This window comes from Zootermopsis nevadensis, unplaced genomic scaffold (genome assembly GCF_977971745.1).
Source record: "Zootermopsis nevadensis isolate Lab colony 2312 unplaced genomic scaffold, Znev_1.0 Znev_ptg000030l, whole genome shotgun sequence".
Taxonomy (NCBI): Eukaryota; Metazoa; Arthropoda; class Insecta; order Blattodea; family Termopsidae; genus Zootermopsis; species Zootermopsis nevadensis.
The window spans coordinates 4,236,167-4,257,441 of record NW_028259162.1 but is presented as its reverse complement, the minus strand read 5'-3'; the positions used below and the strand labels follow the sequence as shown (position 1 = coordinate 4,257,441).

Sequence of the window (21,275 nt, the reverse complement as noted above, 5' to 3'; positions counted from 1 at the left end):
TCGACATTTATCAGCAGAGACAGGCGGTTTAAAGCGGAAGGCATAACTGCACAAGACAATTCAACAAAGCGAACCTAATGCCCATTGTAATATTGACATCAAGAAACAGTTCTGTTGCCACCTACAGGCGGGGCCTGCCCAAGTGGCCGAGTAGCTCCTGCCAGCCTCTGTTGTTTGGGAGCTTAATTTAGGTGCTTTGTTAATGGATTGTCAGCTAGTCTTTGCTTCCGGTGAACGAGCTGTTTTCAAGAAGCCACAATGTGTTCCAAATAACTTACTGTCTTACGTTTGTTGGGCAAGGCCGTGATCTAGGCAACACGGAGTTTTCCTCCGGGGACTTCCCCGGTTTCTCCGTGGCATCCCAACTATTACTCCATTCACACACAGAAGAAGGCAATGGCAAACCACTTCTGGATCATCTGCCAAGAACGTATATGAACAGGTCCCAGTCCGAGAAAAGGATGGAAGGATCCTGTTCATATGAACCTGTCGTCAGACAGAACACTAAATAATAATAAGATGAGATGGTGTAGCGATTAGAACGCTGGCCTTGTAATCCTGGGGTCTCGGGTTCGATTCCCGGCGGTGCGCGAATTTATAACTTGTGTTGGGCAAGGACGTGGTCTAGGCAACACGGAGTTTTCCTCCGTGGCATCCCAACAATTACTCCATTCACACACAGAAGAAGGCAATGGCAAACCACTTCTGGATCATCTGCCAAGAACGTATATGAACAGGTCCCAGTCCGAGAAAAGGATGGAAGGATCCTGTTCATACGGACCTGTCGTCAGACAGAACACTAAATAAAATAAGTTGTTTAAGCGTAAGGAGAGGTAAAGTGGTATTGGCGTAGTGAGGGCGTGGAGGACTGTGCTGCAGACTTGTTATGTCTGAAGAAGGCACTGAGAGGAGACTGATTTAAAAATCTCATTGGAAAGTTATTAGGATGGACATAATGATACCTTAATGCTGGTATTTCGTTGCAAGGAAAATAGGCTCAGAATGTGTTTCTATTCAAACACTTTCAATACCTGACGAAGCAGAGTGTAGATTTCCAGAGCTGGAATGAGGTGTTTATGAGATAAGCAACACGCAGCACAATATGCATACGTAATTGAAAGTCCGAAGATTCTGCGCAATAAATAACGAGACACACACGTCAAGACTCTCGTGGAAAAAAAACTGGTAAGAAGTGAAAAAGAATGGAAACATGCCTCCACGTTGACAAGAGATAGAATCAATATATTTGCCGCGGATGTGATGTGACTTGTGATCGCTCGCTAGCGAAGGAGTGGTGCTCACACCAGGCACCTTCTCGGAACGGCCTCCGAACGTTCCGTGATTTGTACTCTGCAAAGTGCGAGCCAACTAACTTGTCTTATTCCATGAGGAATTCTACAGGAACGCTAACCACGTCGTGTGCTTGTTCGAGTCTCACATACTCGCATAACTTTTGAGCAATCTATTGGGTTTCATAAAAATTTATATGATTATCATGCCATTGGACGACAGTCCATCTTTCATTTTTCAATTCCTTCCGACGTTTACACAACGATGGGATCCAACACGTTTTCAAGTCGCCACAATGGGGACAGGCAGTTCTTAAAAGGAATTATTGCAACAGTTTGTACCGAGGTCATTGTAGGTTCACAACTGTGACCTCTGGTCACATCGCAGCAATGACCTTTCCTGTTGGTTGTGAAACGATGATTCCTTTCAGTTAGGAGTTAGTTTCTTTGAGCCGTGGTTATCATCTTGTTGACGTCACCGCTGGTGTTGCATCGTTAAGAACACCAACGGAATCTTTCCAGTCGTGTTTTCTCGGAACGTTTGATGATGCTGTAGCATCTGCACAGGTTATATAGATTTGAATGATGAATGAATTCTCTTGAATTGATCTTTGGAATGCAAATGGCTGGGATAGTCTCGTAGGGACTGTGGAATAAGTTGTAACTTAAAATATCAGTCGGGATAGTCGGTCTCGCGTGACGTTCTGACGACGAAGCCTGACTGTTAACTATTGTGTCGCGACTTTCTGTTCAGTTATGATCCTGAGATTCCATCAGAGATTTTCAGAATCTGAATCAACCATGTGTTCGGCTTTGAATTTGTACGTTCTGTAGGAAAGGAGTCCAGAAGATGAAGACTGGGCCTAATATGTCCAGAAACAAATGAGTCGGCGTCTCCCTTCTGTGTGTCGTTGGCAGACAAACGCGCTCAAGACGCTGAAAGGCATGAACCACGATATATCAGTTCCTCTGCAGCGTTTAGTCTAGTGACAGTCGTGCTGCTCAGATGTCACCCGGGTTGCTGGCGTCCGCGGAGACAAATCGCCGTCCATCCAGCTGACTTGCCCAATACATCAGATCCGTCAAGTTAACCTTCTGTTTTAATGCATTGCCACGGATGTCCAAACCGCTCAGAGTTTCTGAAATTTTCATGAAAGAAACTTCGCTGAGATTTCGTGAAATAAATTATTGTGCTGTGTAACGCGATGAATTAAAATGTTGTTTCTGTCTGTACATAAAACTTTGTTATGTCCCAGTTATGAATTAATATATGGCCACATCATGTTTCGGTCTCACAAGACCACAATTAAGTGGCACACAGTCATGGTAACAGTTTGCAAATTGAATTGATATATACGGCTCAACAGGTACTTGACCTAAGATATCTCCCGTTGGTGTTGATGTCTGGTAGCAGCGAAGCACACCCATCTTCCCCCCCTGCACACCCATCTTTCCCCCCCCCTGCACACCCATCTTCCCTTCCCTATTACTGTGACGTAGCCCAGTCTTGGAGATATTTTGCGTCCACTGTACATTACTGTAGTTGCAAACTTGGATACCCCTCCTCGCTAACTACAAGTTCTGTTTTCTCGTCGTACTGGTTTCAGACTCAATACCATATGAAGGCGTATTTGGTATGCACAAGCTGCGGTGTATGTAGGTAATCCAATTGAATTATTGATGGATGGCACGTTGCCTAACACTACTGGGTTATTAGGAAGACACATTTAATTAAGCTCCTTTCACAGACGTGACCAAAACTTACACGTGTAAACAACTCCATGCTACCACGTCTTCCTTGAACTTTTGCTGATATTAATCTGGTCCAGAAATTCCGTACTTTTATCCAACTGGAAAGTTCATTAACATGTTCAAAGAAGCACGACATTGGGCTCTGTCTGCTGCCTGCGTTAGTTCAGTCCTGCATTTTAATATTATCATTTTAACTACGCTTGTGTCCCTTGGAATTGTTCGTTTTTTATCTCCATGTATGTTTCACCCTTTCCATCTTAACAGTACTGATTCAATCACGCCTGACAGCATTAAGTGTACCCTGCTCAATTTATGTGATTTGTAATTAAGAATCACACAGGGCGAGATTTGAACTCTAAGATAGAAGTTTGGTCGTGGCCGATGTGGAATTTTGGCAGATTTAACACTTGTAATAGTTTCGCGAGAGGGCAACAGATTAAATAAATTGTTGAGCAGGGAGAGCGGATTGGACTTCTTCTCTGTTCCAGAAGTTATTGAACTTTCGCATTGAACTTCTTTGTGTGTGCAATCCGTATCGTCCAAATTGCGAACACAACAGATTAGTTATTTGTAAGGCGATTATGCCTACCCGTTCCCAGCAGTAAACCTCTTACAGGGACAAGAGAATTAGACTGCTTCTGTGATTGTATTAACTAGGCCGGCCGGAGATAATATCAATAAAGCGACTGTCTAGAATGGAACGAGATCTCGAACCGACACTCTTTCTGAAAACCACTTTCACAGCTGACCAAACGCTTCGGCGAAGTGCGTAAGGGGAGTGTCTCAACTGGGGACAGTTATCGCGGTGGGTGCACTGCCGTCTTATTCTTCTTCTTCTTCTGAAGCTTGTCTGATGCATGAGTCAGCCGTGCCCTGATTTAAGTTAACTCTTATTTGGAAAAGGTCGCAGTATATTGTAAGAATAGTTAAATAAAGGAGATTGTGATTATTTGAAGTATACCGAGACATTTTAGTCGCGTCTTATATGCATATATTTATTTGTAGTATTCTGTCTAACTACAGGTCCATATATCATGAACAGGATCCTTCCATCCTCTTCAGGTTGTCAGGGACCTGCTCATATACATTCTTGGCAGAGATGATCAGAAGTGGTTTGCCATTGCCTTCTTCTGTATGTGTGAGTGGAGTAATTGTTGGGATGTCACGGAGAAACCGGGGAAGCCCACGGAGGGAAACTCCGTGATGCCTATACCACGGCCTTGCCCAACACAAGTTATAAATCTGAGCACCACCGGGAATTGAACCCGGGACCCCAGGATTACAAGGCTAGTGTTCTGACCGCTAGACCACCGTGACGGCTGAATATGCATATAAAAAATGTTAAAACGACCATAATAAAGAGATTGTTACTTAAAGCGCATTGTTTCCAATATAATCATTACAAACAACAATAAATAAGTCTGAAGATGGCTGTCTCCTGGGATGTTGCGCCGTCACGTCTCGTAGAAATTGAACGACGTTTCGGAGGTGTATACTGTCTCCATCAACAGGACGATGAGCCGTATGAGACTGCACGGCGCAGCGTCTTCCTACTCGCCGCACTGAGGACATGAAATTCGATATAAACAAAACCTTCTACACACATAGGCCTATAGTATATGCTTATGTCGCCTAATCACGTGTTAATAGCCAATGTATTAATCAATGATCGAAACGAAAATTGCAGCTTTTAACAATACGGTTAATTCATTGTTACGTCAGTTCGTTTTCGAGGCGTTGACCATCGTTTACTGAAGTGGACTCCGCAACTACGTAGTTCTTTCTATAGGACTCGGTGTATTCGTGAGACACCAAACACTTTGTTCACCGTGTTAGAAGTTTCAGGCGTTAACGCATACAAAGGAGTGACTATGGACATTTAAATAGCAATAACAAGTATCTGCCTGAATTCTGACAAACTTTAAAACTTGTTATTAAGTGAGTTAACGTCATTCCAGTCAAATCACCGAAACTTCTTTCAGTATCAGTGTCACTTGGCATTTAATCCTTTTTCATTCGCCATTGATCCCCCCCCCCACCTTGGATATTTTTATGTATTTATATTTAACGACAATTTCAGTGTGTGGACGTTGTGTCACAGCTACCATCATCAGGCGCCCTGATGATGAAGTCAGCAAGGACCTCCGAAACGTCGGTAAACTTCTACCAGACTACACGGCTACAACCCAGAAGACAGCCATCTTAAATTTGTGTTTGTACTGACTTGCGATATTTGTTAGGGGACACGCAGTGTAATTAGTGTCTGTATATGCATTTGGTAGAAGAGACTTCTGTACAACTGCATGGGGCTGTTTGTTCACGGTATCATTTGTTTTGTCAAATGTCTGATGCCAGGCCATCAACTACACACCTAGTGGGAGGCCGATATGGTCTTGCCTGCAAGCTGCTGTCCGAATGATAAAGGACAAGGTGGCAGTAAGGTCGTCTGTTGTTTGTCATTAGCATAAAAATATTTACAGGTTCTTTCTAATGTTCCTTGTCTAGTCGTTAGATTTAACGACTTCAACCCCTGCTGTAGAAATCCAAGAGCCTGTGTTTCTGATTTCTGAAATTTCGTACCTGCTTCGTCAGAAAACGTTAGCGAAATATAATACGGTATATAATGTAGGATTTGAGGTCCTCAAAAGAAACACTGCATTGAACATAATTATGACCAATTAAATTCAAGAAAATAATATAAATAAAAAGTGCATGAAAAATGAAAAGGTGGAAACAAAACTGAGCTATTAACATATAAAAAATATTTTGATATCGAAAAGTTGAATCCAAGGGAGACAATGTTTTGGCTATTGTTATTATTATAAAGAATTGAATTATTATTATTTTTATTATTATTAGTGGCATATAGTGGGACAGCTTTTTTTTTTTAGTAATAGTTGTATCCTGTATCAGCAGCCAGAAAGCCAATTACAGATAACAGTGATCATAGTAATAATAATTTTAAGGATACGCAACAATTATTTCGTCATATGTTCCAACGCTGTTGCCGTAAGGATGGTAGTTAGTTCGTAACGTTGGTCCTGTCTTCTTTAGGAAACGGAACAGACTGTCTGCTATATATCCTGTGTGTTTTAAGTTCCGTTTATGTCTTGGCCTAGATGGGCTGATGGTAGTTGACGCTGTCACGTGATCGAGGAAAGGTTTTTTAACTTCTGTGCCGTAGCTTTTATCAGTTTTCACGCAGCGATAAACACTGATTGAGGAAGACGCCGTGGTAACGCGGTGAAGTCGAGCTGAATGTTGGGTAATCACTTAATGGTTATAGTTTAACGTATTCTGTTCAGGTACGAAAGCAATTTTATTCCCGAAGTCATGATTTGCACAAATCATTTATTCTTAAAGAATCGCTGATATAATAACAAGACAACCTATTTTGTACGCGCCGTAGAAATTGCTATTAAACGCCCTGCCATCGTATTCCTGTGTTGGTTCACAAAGCATTGCATATGGGATTAAGTATGTCACAGGCGGATGTCATACGTAAACAAAATACCCCTTATAAAGCCGCCCTGGTGGTGCATTGACCTATTATTCTGCATAGGCTTGTGTCAAAGCTCCATTTCTTACGAATTTTCTGTTTATGTTAATGCATGGGTGATATTTATTTTACACATCTGTTCACATTTTTTAAACGCTCATTGCACTAGCATTGTCGTTTAAGTATGGAAGTTATCTTCATGTAAATAAACAATGCATAAAGTTTGCAGGCATCTGTCATTTTCATTTGCCCGGTTGAAGCCAGAACTGACATGCAGCTTTAATAACCTGTGTTAACGCCTGACTTACCTTTTTGTCATTATCGCAGCAGCAGAGAGCTCGTAATTAGGTTTCGTGTCTTCTGTTTCCAGAAGCGACGTGCTGTTCCAGAGCCACGGGATCCTGTCGAAGCGCCTGCGAACAGGTAGGAGGCAAATTGAATTCCCTGACGTACGAATTACATTACTTCGTACGTCTGGCAAGTTTTGAAGGACACATGCGTACGGCGTGTATGTAACCAAGAACTATTTGATAACTATCTGACAATCTGTAATGCAATTAGCGTTGTATTAGCAATAAGTGAAAATTAAGATATGTAAAATCGCAAGGAATCGTTTGGAAAATGTGTGACCGAAAATGTAGTACGCTTTTCTGCCGACAAGCGATGATCTTCGCTGATCTGTTCGGATTTTCGGGTGTAGGCCTGTACTTGTCCGTAATTCTGATGTGTGCCTTGTCACTTGTCTAGCATGGAGGCCAACGTGTAAATTGGCGGTGTGTTTGTGTGCACACAGAATGAGTGTTGGGTGTGTGTACAGTTTTTTAACTGGTAGTAAAATATTTGTGTTACTGTGTGCGCATGTGTCAGTGATGTGTTGTATTCCTCCTCCCGGGGCGCTGTCATGGCGAAGCACACTGACGAAAACACTGTAGATGATGATGGTGATGATGAACTGTGTAGTTATAATCATCTTAGTATCTTCACAATACAACAAATAGAAACTGCGTTAATGAAACGAATTGATAATTGAATGTGGGAAATGCTTGCTGTCCTCTGACTTATCTACGTTTCTTAAAAATCTTCATTATGTATCCTCTTAAGAGAGGGAGTTACGTTTACATAAGAAAAACTATAAAATTCGTAACTTACGGAATGTTCGTTTCGTTTATGTGGCCGAAGCTCGCTGAAGTGTCTCACTTGTAATTGATCGTTACATTTATTTGAATAAAAATCTTCTTGGATATTATCCATCGTCTAGTCAATAAAATATAAAACGTAAAACGACGTTTCGGAGATGGGGCTCTATCTCCGGACCGGAGATAGGGAATAGCTCTATCTAGTGGGCCCAACTGAGTAGGAACCTGAAGACGGAGATAGAGCCCCATCTCCGAAACGTCGTTTTACGTTTAATATTGTATTTACTAGACGATAGATAATATCCAAGAAGATTTTTATTCAAATGACTCTTCACCATCGTCAATAATTTTTAGATTTGACGTTACATTTAAGTTGTGTATCTGATCCGAGAGAGCTGTGATCCTGATTCATTGACATTCGCTACACAACACACACCCTGAGGATAGCCGTGTAGTCTGGCAGAAGTATACCGACGTTTCAGATGTGCCTGCTGTCGCTATCATCAGGGCGATCCCTGATAATGGAGGCAGCCATCTTCGAACTAACAGCCGTGAAAAGCTCAAATCGTAATACACGCCCTGTTAATAAAGAGGCCTCCTTCACATTCAGGTTGTCACAAAAAGATGTGTGCACATTATAATAAAGAAAAAATCTTGTTGGATGTACAGCTTTTTGCGACGCTCTGTGTTTGTGTTAGAGCATATTGCAGTAATAGCTTTATTGCTGTGTTCGGCGTTCGTGGAATAAAGTGCATTGGCCTGTGCCAAATGTCTGAAGGTTATTATTAACACATCAGTCCCTCTTAGTGGCTTGCCATTATCGTTCACGCTGTGGCCACATTTCAAAAACACAAAGCGGAAAATAATTTATGCGCCTAAATACTGACTTCTGGGTCCTTTGTGCGAGTCTGTATCAAATATTCGCATTGTTCTTGATCGAATACATGTTTCGTGGCTTATTTTACGATGCTTTTTCAGCTGCTTAGGTTGAGCAGAGTCGATGGCAATGAATTGAAAATCAGTGGGGCTTCTAACACGTTTCATTTGAATGTTATCCTACCGGAAGCGATGTCACAAAGAAGTTGTACGTTAATTTGTTTTGGATTCTTGTTTTGGTGTCTTATGCACGACCATCATCAATAAGACACGTCATTTTATACGTGGGACTATATTTTACTGCGCTCGCTTACAGACGTGACCGGAAGTTTTTATTGTCTATATAGTATTCATACATGCTTGGGCCGGACGTACGTAATCTTAGTAAGATTGAAATTCGGCACTTGAAGAGTCCTTGCTGGCTGTTGTTCAATGCTGCAATCTTCGCTTGATCTTGATTTTGAAATTACTGTCTCTAGAGGTAGATCTGGGAAATTCTATTACGAAGGATGAACCCCCTCACCCATCAACGATACGTGGTAACTATTAATGGGCCTGAACGTTATGAGGTGCCTACATTTAACTAGGCTCATGTGTAAGCCTACTCATTGCTATGACCGGTTTAAGTCGGGTTTATTGTCATTTTTTTTTCAGTTGACCCTAAGCCTACTCATTGTTATGACTGGTTTAAGTCGGGTTTGTTGTCATTGAAATGATTATTTTTCATTTGATCAAGGATCTCTTCTGTCAAGGTTGACAGCGCGTTTTGAATTCTTAATTTGGTGACAGACATGAGCATCGTCGGTGTCCAGACAATTACAGTGCACCGTTTTCTTCCCCGTTTGATAATAGTAATAATTATGGCTTTCTGGTAGCAAAACACCTGAGTCACACTTTGTGTCGTTCATGTATGCCAACAGTAACTTCAGGTTTGAAATAATGCATTTGTATGAACGTGTCACACGAGAGCAGAACATTTTTAAACACTTTTCTGCAATTTACGTTTTTCTTCAATTTGTATATGATGGTGTTTTGTTATGAAATGTAAGGTTTGTTACCATTTGGCGCAGATGGAGGTGCCTCAGGATCGTGGCCGATTGCCGAGTTTGGTCTTGTCGGTGTTGAACCTGTGGGTTCTGCTACCAGGGATTTTTTTTTTTTTGGTTAGAATTTGAACTATCTGAATAGAGTCACTGTTGACCTTCTTTGAATATGTATAATCACGTGGTCTTTGCAGATACACTACTTTCTCATTGCTCATGGACGTCACGTATCTGGCAAAAGCAAATGTGTCTAGGCAGCGAAACTGCAACCCACCCACACATTCATGATCTGAATCGGTATCTGTGCAGCACATGACAGTCGAACTCCCTAGAATCTTGGCCACCAAGAACGATACATTATCCGATTGAGATGGCGACCTTGCAAATGTTATTCACCTCGCCTCGTAAATGTCATTTAGTTCCTAGTAATTTAGAAGGGTTTAAAACTATTCATGGCTTAATGCATGTGGCAGCAGGGTTGTTATTTCAACACTAATAATGTTTTAGTGTTGTATGCAGACTGAAAATGATGCAGCTTAACTTTCATCCTGTCCTTGTTACTCGTCATTAAATTTCCGTAGCACATTTATGGCTTGCTAGATAAAAAGAACATTCTAGATCACTGTCTTCTGATACACTTGAGGATGCAGAAGAAGTGTGTACTCCAATCTGGAATACAGTTGTTGGTAGGTCTGCACATAAGAGTTTCTCAAATACGTTCTTCGTGATTTTGTGGGTGTCATTTATTTCGATGTTTTTTGTTTGAAGATTCTAATCGGTTGTTGAAAAAATAAATGTAAAAGACATGACGTCACGTAAGGGGCACATTTTTTCTTGGCATATCGTCAAATACACATCATATAGAGACACTTTTGAATGGAAGTTATAAATCTTAACACGGATCATATTTAGAGTAACGTAATTTTATAATGTTTGTACTGTACGATCAGCAGTTTTAAGAAATTTGAAGTTGGATTCAAATTTTATGCAGGGTTTATGGGGGAGTGATATGAACCGAAATTAAATTCTTTTTGCCAACTTTCAGTGCCAAACACCCCCGTCTCTATCCGCCGAAACACAAATTATAGTCGCACTGTAAGCTACAGTGTTCAGTTACGCAAAGAACACTAAAAAAATCAACCTTTTGGCTTGTAGAACATTGTTCTGAATTTCAAGCAGTAGATTGCTATTGTATTTAATTGTCAGAAGTGGATATTTGCTCGCCATATACGTGTCACATCCTTACACCATTCCCATTTTCAGTTGTCTGTGGTGAAGTGTGGACATTCGTCTTTTGGAGCCTGTGTGTATACGAACATGTTCTTATTGTAATAACAATGATAATGCATTATGTATATTGCGTTAGTCACATGGAGAACCACGCCTAAAATTTACGCCACGAACGAACATGTGACAACCTCCCTAGGAGATCATATCCTTCTTGAGTGACTCACGAATACGGGTATTGACTTTACAAATCTTCTTATCATAATTCTTATAGAACTGCAGCCCATTGTAGTCTTGAAAGCCAGTTGTGACAAGTAGTTTGTGTCCGTCTTTGTAAGGAACTACAGAGTGTTCAAAAGAATTCTTTACAGAAGTGAAGTGGAGACGGTTAGAGACATATTTAAGAGAATTCATCTTCTTCCAGAAAACATGGTGAAACGCGCACTTCTTGTGGAGTTGGTATTATTACATTGCTTGAAAGTCAGGAACTAATCTCAGCTCCATAGTCCATGAATTAGTCTGTCTTACTGACGTGTAACGCCATTCGGTTTGCACTGCATGTAGCTATTTTGAATGTTATTAATTCCGTAACATGCATGTACTTTCGTCTGTGAATTAATTTATTAATAAACGCTTCGTTACGGTCGGTCGCGTAATAATAACGCAAACAAGAACTATAGATTTATATTACGTGATCGATACATAGGGTTTTACTAAGTCAAGAACATTGCTTGAATCGTAACTTTTGCTTATTTTGTGATCTTCGATTTATTTGATTAGATTTCAGCTACACGCGGCGATGAGTGTGAGGAATGTTGCGCCGTGTAGTCTGGTAGAAGTTTACCCACGTTTCAGAGGTCTTTGCTGCCTCCGTCATCAGGGCGATGAGTCGCGCAACAACCCAGAAGACAGCCATCTTCAGACTCATCGCCGTGAGAACCTCAAATCCTACCGTGTCTGGCCTGATAGACGTTTACAGACTTCTAAACCGTCTGTGGGTGATCTTACTACACGGCGTAGCATTCCAGAAGACAGCCAACTTCATATTTTTTGCTTAAAATAATGTATACATCAGCCTGCAAGTCATTACTGTGAAACGCAAATACTCGAATACCAAAAGGCCATGCTTATTGACCGAATATTCAGTGCCAGAATGATGGCCTAATTGATTATGCAAACATTAGTTGGTCTACGCAGTGCGATTATGTTATCGAAGGTGACTAGCAATTTTTATGTTTTAACCACTCCTAGCCGTTTCAGAAATAGTATGCTTGGTACCGGGATCGTATCCTTAAATAGGTCACATGTTTCGATATCTTAACGTTCATCTGGCCGTGTGATAGATGCACTGACAGAGTTCTAACATGTCGCCAATTATTATAAAACAAAATAAATGTTTGTACAGTTCCTCGTCGTGTGCAGACGGTCAGTGTTCTATCTTCATTGCTAAAATAACTTTTTCAAACGTGGATCGCTGTTTCTTCCTACACGTCTATTTCTCTTTTGACATTATATACCTCTGAAGTTTATGCAGCGTCCGTAATTGACAACAAACAATTCCCTTTGTGGAGACCTTTCATCGCGTAGTGCTCGCTGAATTCTGCAGAAACTATGACAGTGTAATGTCTGGAAAAAACAACAACATTATTTTGATGGGTTTGCCGTGGAGACGCCACTATAATTCTGAAAGTCTTTGAAGAGAACAGTGTTTTTTTTTAAACCTGGTCTGACATAAAGCATGTGAAATTCACCGGTTCTTACCACCTGTTTATAGTGGGGTCTGAGAACATCAAAGTTGCGGTCTACAGCAGCCACGGAATGGCTTAGAGCGCGTTCAAAAATAACCGGCGCTGTTTTTTTTTTTTTTTTATAATCACACTGTACCACTGCCAGCAACTCGAGTCAAAGTCCGTGAAGATTTCAGGCTCCGTTCCAGATATTAAAAATTTAATGTTGTTGTCCAGCGGAAAGTAAGGTGTTCGTCATTGACCACGGCGTAGCTCAGGCGGTTAGTCGCGTCGGAGGCCCCGGTTCGCGCACAAATCAGGCAGACAGCTAGCTGGTTGGACTGTAAGTAGAAGTTGCTGAGCTGCAGCTGACCGCGGACCACGGGTTTTCGAACATTGGCCTAAGAGATGTGACGACGGTGGTCATTATTTACATAATCATGATAAAATGCAGTGCATTGCCGTCGAGCGTGACCGCGACTCACACGAAGCAGCCAGCGAAAGAAAACGCCCATTTGTATGAATTGATATTTTAATTAATCATAACCATCACGCCCCCCAAACCTCCCAAGTTTCCTTTCTCCATGATCATACCCTATAATTATCATCGTATATCATATAATTGCTCCCTGTGAAGACTAATGGTGATCGTGATTTATGCACACCGTTGTATTCTTTTAAGCATTAACCATTTATGTAAATTTAAGCTATTAACCATTTCCAGTGACTTTGATTACAGCGATTGGCATTGATTGCTCTGATCTTGGATTTTAAATTTTAATTCTGACAAGTGAAATTTGAGGTTAAGCGTTCTAATAGAGGCTGTGTTCGGAAGTTTCTGGTTGTTTTTGTTTACGGTACCTAAAAAAGTCAGAATTAAAATTACAGTTCTTTGGCTCTTTAGATGATAAACCTGCGTTGTATGATGCTTTCCGGCAGGAAATCTTACGGGAAGAGACCACTTACGAGACACAGATATGAACTCAGGTTAATATTAAGGTTTCGGGTGTCGATCGTGGTCTTCAGGGTTGTGACGTCATGTGGTCTTGTAGGTGACAGTTCTGAATTGGCGAAAGAATGCATTAAGCGTGAGCAGACATTTTAAAAGTTGTTTCGTGTAAGCTTCGAACGTTATATTTGTATTATAAGAATAATGCATATTTACAAGTATTTCAAAATAGTCTTCTGGAAAACACGTATGCCAAAACGGTGAAGGAATTTCTCTTTTACGCAACAAGGAACTCCATGATTTGTATGCGTCACTCAGTACTGTTAGGCTAGGTTTTCCAACGAAGGTCGTGCAATTTGTAAAATACACACAAAAGTTTGGCGATGAAATCAAGACTCTTGGGAAGTGGCCCTTGGAAGACCGATGTTATGGAATGCAAAAATGATTCGTAGAGAGTAAAGTGTGGACATTGGATGTAGATGGAGTTGGTTAATGTTTGTGTTCAAATCACTGTGGGTATTTTTACGTTTTACGTCCAAGTTATTCAGACAAAAGTCTGGAACTTAGTAGGCTAAAAATGGGGACGTCCACATTATTTACATGTCATTCAAAACTGAACCTGGTCAAAGCAGCCTTTGCTTGAGTACCGCATGGTAAGCAGCCCAGCATTCATTACTCCATCAGCCAGTATCAACGTAACTCCCTCGATCTCGACAGGTTTGCTAGCAGAAGTGTAGATGGTGAAAGTTCTTTACAGTCAAGTTTTCCATTGTGACACTCTCCTGTCGTATTAGGGAGGCAAAAAGGGGCAATCCAGTGGCTGCCAAATGTTATCGCGTTATGAATTAATTTCTTGAAAGATAAGTTTCCGCTAAACCCCATCTAACACGACAGGCCTGTTTCTTCTGTAGGATTCGAGGTTCTCACGGTGGTGAGTACGAAATCGCTGTCTCCTTCCAACCCTACCAATTCCCTTGTAACTGAAATCTTTTACCTTCTGAAAGCAATTGAAGCTGCTGTAACTATACATATCAACTGTACAGTTCAAAAAGATAGTATTAGCACACGCATAAATCTGCTATTACACATGATTTCTCTGCGAAAGCTAAATCACTTTCGCGTAAGCATCCCCAAGGGTTTACAAAATACAAATTAGGAACTGTTGTTGCAAGTTTATTTTGCTTAGTAGGCTTGTTTGATAGTTCCCCTCGTCATCCCAAAGAGAATTACTAGATGAAACCTACCTATAACATGCCATTAAATAATGAGAAGTTTGTGTTTAACTTTGCTCTGTTTCTGTTCCAGCAGTTCTAATGTCTATAATTACTTTTTTTTTTCATTTTTAAGGCATTCAAATAGCTAGCGTGCTTTTTTTAATAGCTATCAATGTGTGTGTGCACGCTTCCGCTAAAATTAATTGGCCGATTACGGTAGTGGAAATGACGCTGTATTTTTCTAAATTATTTCCTCTGACTCTGAATACGACGGATCCTGGAATTCAAGTCCAAGGCCTCGTGTACCATAACATGGAGGTTCTTAATGTCTGCTTGGTCAATATATTCCTCAGCTTCTCTCCATGTTTGAGGCCTTGTTCATCTACAACCCGAGGACCGCTTACTGTTGTGACAAGGGCGCACTTAGAGGATGAGATGGACGGATGGACGGGGCACGTAGCATGCATGAAAGGATGATAACTGTGAAGGTGGCACAGGATAATTATCTTTCAGTTTTGTGACGTAAATGAAGAACTGAGTTTTTATTTGGGACGTGGCGCGTATGGGCTTGTGGATGGAATAAGAGGGCCTGCAAGTATTTTGGGAAGTCCCAAATGTACTGAATAAACAGTCGCTGACAGCCGTCAACGTGTGCTTCTTCGCCCTGATGTCTTGCGTGGGGCTAACAGCCACTCGCCGTAAAAATATTTCGTAATGGCTTTTCTCCCCGTGCGCCGAGCACTGCCAGTCGACCATTTTGTGTGATAATTGGGTGACACTGGGGGTTCACGGCTTTACATTCATTTGAGAAATAATTAGAGTAATGTATGTTGATCTGGAGATAACCACATATAGTTTCCTCGCCTGGACATTGACAACCATGTTCAGCCACTACCACAGAGAAAGCTGTTTAATGTGCAATGGGGACATGAAATTATAGGAATTAATTAATTTTTTCTGGTTTTCTCGGGAGGTTGGAAATTAGAAGTCGATGATTCATATACAAATTCGTCACTTGTGGAACTGAATGCACCTTTCTTGTTTGTTCAGTGATGTCTGTTATCACTGCTTGAGTTTTGTGTTTCCTGGTAAGTGTCGAAGTCACTTCTGCGGATTACAGACGAAGACGAGTTTGATGTGAAGTCAGTAACTGACTGCGGAAAATGGAATGCTTTCTTCTTGCCAGTTCTCGAACTGTCGTGTTTCTGGTTGCTTCTGATGATACTTGATTTTGGCTGCGAGCATCCCAAGGGATTCCAGAAACAGCAGACGAACAACATCGCGCCGGGGAATGTTAAGTTCCTCTTTGAGAATGATACGCTCACCGCTACGAGATATTACTTATGTCATCATATGGCGTGTCCAAAGCTGGGAATAGACTCTTCTTAAATGTCTGTGGGCAGATAATTGGAAGAACGCCCAAGTCGAGATTAATTAAATTGTGTAAAAAAATAAAAGAACAATTAATGAACTATTATATAAATATTACTGAAGCAGGCATGTTACCAAGGGACAGTCGAAGTATACGACGTTCGAAATTGGTTGATATGACGCTTTCTGTTGGTTCTATGATCGACGGCCGTCTTCGAAAATCAATCTTATTAAAAGCGTAGCATCCGCTTCGAATTGTGAGACAAAGTGATCTTCTCAGAAAGTGGTTACGTGGTTTCATTACTTATTCCTGTTCAGCTCGACTTTTGAAATAAATTATTTTTTTCGGGATAGGCGTCCAACTTGCACCAGCCTCGGATGAAATGAGAACTATAGATCATTTCGGTTAATACTCGAGATAAGAGAATCATTTGTGAGACAAGCTTAGACCACAGAATGTTTTCATGTGGAAATTTTTGGGAAGTATTTGAAGGTTCTAAATATATTTAACTATATCATGATACAATTCAATGGCAACTCTTTTCTTAACACGGTTATGTACCTTCTGGTTCCACAAGTGCAGCTGAGTATACGTCTTCTATGGAAAAAGTGTGGCGTTAGTCATTGCGTAGATTCGCAAATTAACTGTTACCATCTAATCCCTTTTAAGGTCGTGTGCCACTTCAAGTTTGCACCCAAAGCCCGTTCTGCAGATGTCAACGTTCAATTAGTTGTGGGTCAAGGAAATATTTAACGACGTAACAAAAGGTCTCCATTGTGGCACAGGGCTGGCCATAAGTTTGACGTTTGATTGACAACATTTTACACTGGAAACTGACATTCTATTGCTGACTTTCTATTCACATACAGAAATCGTGTGAGCGTTAACCTTCTGCTATTCCTTTCATGGTCTTTTAGTTTTGTGCTAAACTGTGTTCATATTTCCGTCTTTTCAGCCTCAGTTAAGGGAGGGATTTGCAGTGTGAAAGCTCCCATTATCCATCCGTCTTTGGAATTCGTATAGCCCTGACATCCATTCTTCAGCTGGCAACTTGAAGCGTAAAATTTTAACCTTCTTATTCCGCCCTGTCTGAGCCTTAAGTAAACACAATGCGTGTGTTCTTCCAGTGGCGGCTACTGCCCTAACTTCCAGCAGCGTTGGACATTTTCATACAGAAGCGATTGAACGAACTCTATTTTTGGTTTTACTTTTAGGTTAGGTTGTGCTCCACGTTTACATATGCGTTCTCATTGACTTTCAAATAAATTTACGACAGAAAAAACTACTGAATCTCTATTAAATTCCAAATTTTTTGTGTTAATGTGTCGTTACTAGACTGCAAATCAAAACCGTAATATCGGGTTTAAATCGAGCTAACAAATCGTTGATATGTTTCGAAACCACAGTAACAAATCAAAATTTCCTCGACTAGGTAATTAAGAACAGACTAAATTCGCGGGGAGTTTGCTAGCATGTGGTTCAGAATATTTTGTTTTCCCATTTGATGTGTTAAAAATATATACAAAACTATAATTTTGAATGGACGTAAAACTTTGTCTCTTACATCTCGGGAAGGAAAGAAGTTGAGTGTGTGTTTTGCAAAGGGTGCCGAGGAGGATATTTGATCTTAGACTTGTAGAAATTTTAATTAAAAAAGGCTGAAGAAAAGTGCGTATTATGAAGCGTTATAATTTGTACTCCTCACCATTTGCTATCAGAATGATAGAAATCAAGGAGACTGAGATGTGGCTCGCTTCGGATGGATGATAAATGCATGCAAAATGTTATTTGAAACACTAACAGGAAGAGCTAGGCGTGATGGAAGGATAATATTAAAATGAATCTCACGGAAATTAGGGATATTTTGAATTGTTACCTCATTTATCTTGGCACTTGGACCCTTGTACAGCCAGGAGCGCTCACAGTGCCGAGACAGAATGCGCTGCAATTTCCAGTCTTGGTGTTCTCTTCAGTTGGTGCTGTTCGGGTAACCTGGAGCCGCTGCTGAATTCCGTCGTGCACCGAATAGAGATGTTGGATCTTGTTACTCGAGGGACTAATTTATTCTTTTCTGTTTTGTTGTCTTCCCCCTCCTCCTGTGTGATGTCTTTAGACTGAGCCCCGAGCCCCGGGGCTGTGAGACGGAATAAATGGGAACTGCCGTGGTCGAAATGAACCCCCGAGCAAGAAGTAGCTTTGGATAGGCACCTGTCTCCAGGAGCGAGTTGTGATTAACGTAGACCATCAGAACTCTAGTGTATCTACGGTCTAATGGGGGGTATTTAAATTCGGTAGGAATATACATGTTACTAGTTTTAGACAAATGTCAGCTGCTTGTTGACATAAAAATTGATTTCTCTATGACAGGATCTTTCTAATTAAATCTTGCCCAGAAAAGTCACCTACCAGTTAATTTGACTGGCTCTTCGAATGGCTGATTCTTTTTGTCCGGTCGATCATCTATATTGGAGGTTGGTTTCAGCTCCATCGCATAATTAATAATCTCTGCACACACGCACACAGACCATCAATCAGTTCCTGAATGTCCACCTGTCTTGTCCCTGCCCTGAATCTTACTCAGCCGACTGGTTACGGATTCGCCGGTTTGTATCTGATCTGCGGAATAGATATTTGCATGCTTTTTAAATCACCAAAGTCCTCATATTTTGCACCAGGATCGAGTATTCTGCCATAAGGAATAAATGCACATATTTTTAACTTCATCCCGTTTTCTTTCCTTTCTCGTTTTATCCCTACTTTCTCTCTCCTTTGGGATAAGGAATTGAGCAGCTCCGGAAAATCTTCCAAGGAGTGAGAAAGGAGAAGAAATTAATGTCCATGTGATTCAGTAATCTTAAAGTACGTCACTAGACACTTGCTATGGTAGTGAAGTGTGTGTCTGAAATGAGCCAGACACCCGATGTGAGGGTGGCCCAGTTTTACATCGAAGAAGTTTCCGGCTTGTTTTTCTTAACTGCTAGTAATACACAGTGACATCAGACGGTGGTCGGTTGTAATCGCTTTGCAGTTCGTCCGTCTCGTGTGGGAAGGACACCTTCTGGATTATTAGATGAACGGAGAGGACTTCGACAGTGATGGATGCGCTGCTAGGTCCATGTTGTTCACGATTTTGACCAGGGTTTATCAGCTTGTGGCCTGTGGGTCATACGCGCCACGGTGATGTTTTGATTCTTCTTTGAAGTCGTGTTACGTACAGATGTTTTTTGTGCAGCACACTTGAAATACGAAAGCAGTCTTTGGAATATCACTACCTGTAACGTGAATCCCGAATTTTCCTTGGGTTCCAGCCGTAATAAACTTCTGAATAAGTCAAAAATGTTTAATTAACCCGGTGCCTAAGCGCCACGCCATGGAGAGGTATAAGGGACGTGGAGGTACGTGCGCAAAACTAGAGCCGCGATTTTATCCTTCGAATCATCGCTCAGATGTCTACCGCTAAAATGCGTTGGCAGAGAGTCTCGTGTTTGCCAGACTCATTGCTCAGTTTTGCCAGTGAATCACCTGACGATTATTTCCGCCTGAGCTGGGGCACGCAGACAAGGCCATGAGTCATTAGGTCGCTGAGCTACTTAAGATATAGGTGACTTTTCAGGTTCAGTCATCCGGTCTATTTACTTCCGGGTAAGGAGTCTCCGGAGCGAAGGGCTTATTGGAAAGAAATGTGAGTCAGCCGAGAGCCTTCCCTGTCTCTGCTGGGGTGAGACTCACTGTGCTGTTTTCGCCCTTACAGCGGCTGTGCTCTACCACTGAGCGTCTGCGATGGTTTGGTAGCTGCTCTGTCTCTCTCTGTGTCTCTCCCCCCCCCCCCCCCCCATCCTGAGAGATCTTATGTCATTCTTATTGTCGCCTCTTTACGGGTTCCGGGAACTGCCACATTGTGTTATCCTTTTCTGTTGCTGTTCTAAAAGATGTCAGGATATTGAAGGAAGCCTGCTGGTTCATGTTGCGCCTTCCGTTACAAATCTCTTGGACGCAGAATGTAAGGCAATTTGTGTTCCCTGTTGGACCGTCTACCATTTTATGAGCAGTTAGAAATTTTGTGGTCCATCAAGCTCTAGGATAAGCTGAGGAGGAAGTCGAAAGGAAATGAGTCATGATACACTTTACAGTGGATGAACAGCGGAATTATCCGAAGTTAACCGAATTCCAGTACCTCGTATTGCACGGATCTTCACTTATTACGTGCAATAATATTGCCACTAATTTTCTCGTTAAAACAAGGCGCTGGTTCTCGTTTCTAATATCTGATTCTCATGGCTGCTAGTTTCAAACACGTTTTTTTTTGCAATGTATTTGAAGGATTCAATGAATGCATAATGGGGAGGTCGTGCCTATCTGATTCTGCAAGGTTTGCCGGATGATAGGCTATATATTTTGAAGACAAGGTTGTATTTTATAGGCATGAACGTTAAGCAATTGTAGGCGACTGTACCAACGTACTATTTAATTTTCTGCAATCGGTAGTGGCGACAAGGATGAACGCAGGAATTTATGATGCACGCCACGTAACATAGGTTTTTGAAATTATGGTAAGAGGCCTTCGAAAAATATGTGGACCTAACTTTTTATTTTTAATTTGTTGTAATTGTTTTTTTTGTTTTTTTGTGGAATGTAAGATCATCGTGAACGTGATTGACAACATTAATGGGAAAGTCAAAATACCCGATATTTCAGCCATTCTCCGTCCCATTAGCGCCCGAGGAACATTCTTCTGCTTGGAATGCGTTTTCCAGTTTATTTCTGACGTAATGAAAACTCCTTAATGTAGAGTAAATCTTTTATAAGTGTTTCTTTTGACATTTCTGCAAGGCACAACGCGGCCGTAAATATTGTCTGTAATGCGAGTAACAGAGCCAGTGTATGTGTGTGTGTGCAGTAATCATTTAAACCGATCATTAGGCCTCGGGTGTATTTCATAAAGATTACAGTAGACAGACTCGTTATGCCAGGACAAAGGAAGGGGCTTGTAAGGAACAAGGAAGCTTCTTTCATCCAGTGTTTAATGAATACAAAATTTGTAATTAACATCATTTGCTATTGGCGGTTTCTGTGGGAGCCTTCAGCGCCGTGCATAGGATTTGTACCTAATTTGGTATGCGATTTACGTATCGGTTTCAGGAAAAGGAGGGAATTGTGGAGAGCTTTGAACGATAATTGGATTTACCATTAT

General features: G+C 41.2%; 1 protein-coding gene across 2 annotated transcripts in view; it reads left to right on the top strand.

Moving 5' to 3' along the window:
- Positions 1–21,275, top strand: part of Reck (Reversion-inducing-cysteine-rich protein with kazal motifs) — a 104,522-nt gene that overhangs the window by 26,143 nt on the left and 57,104 nt on the right. For both annotated transcript variants that reach the window (XM_022060668.2, XM_022060667.2), the window contains exon 2: positions 6,911–6,963. In XM_022060668.2, the coding sequence (XP_021916360.1) occupies positions 6,911–6,963 (53 nt within the window). The remainder of the gene's footprint in view (positions 1–6,910; positions 6,964–21,275) is intronic.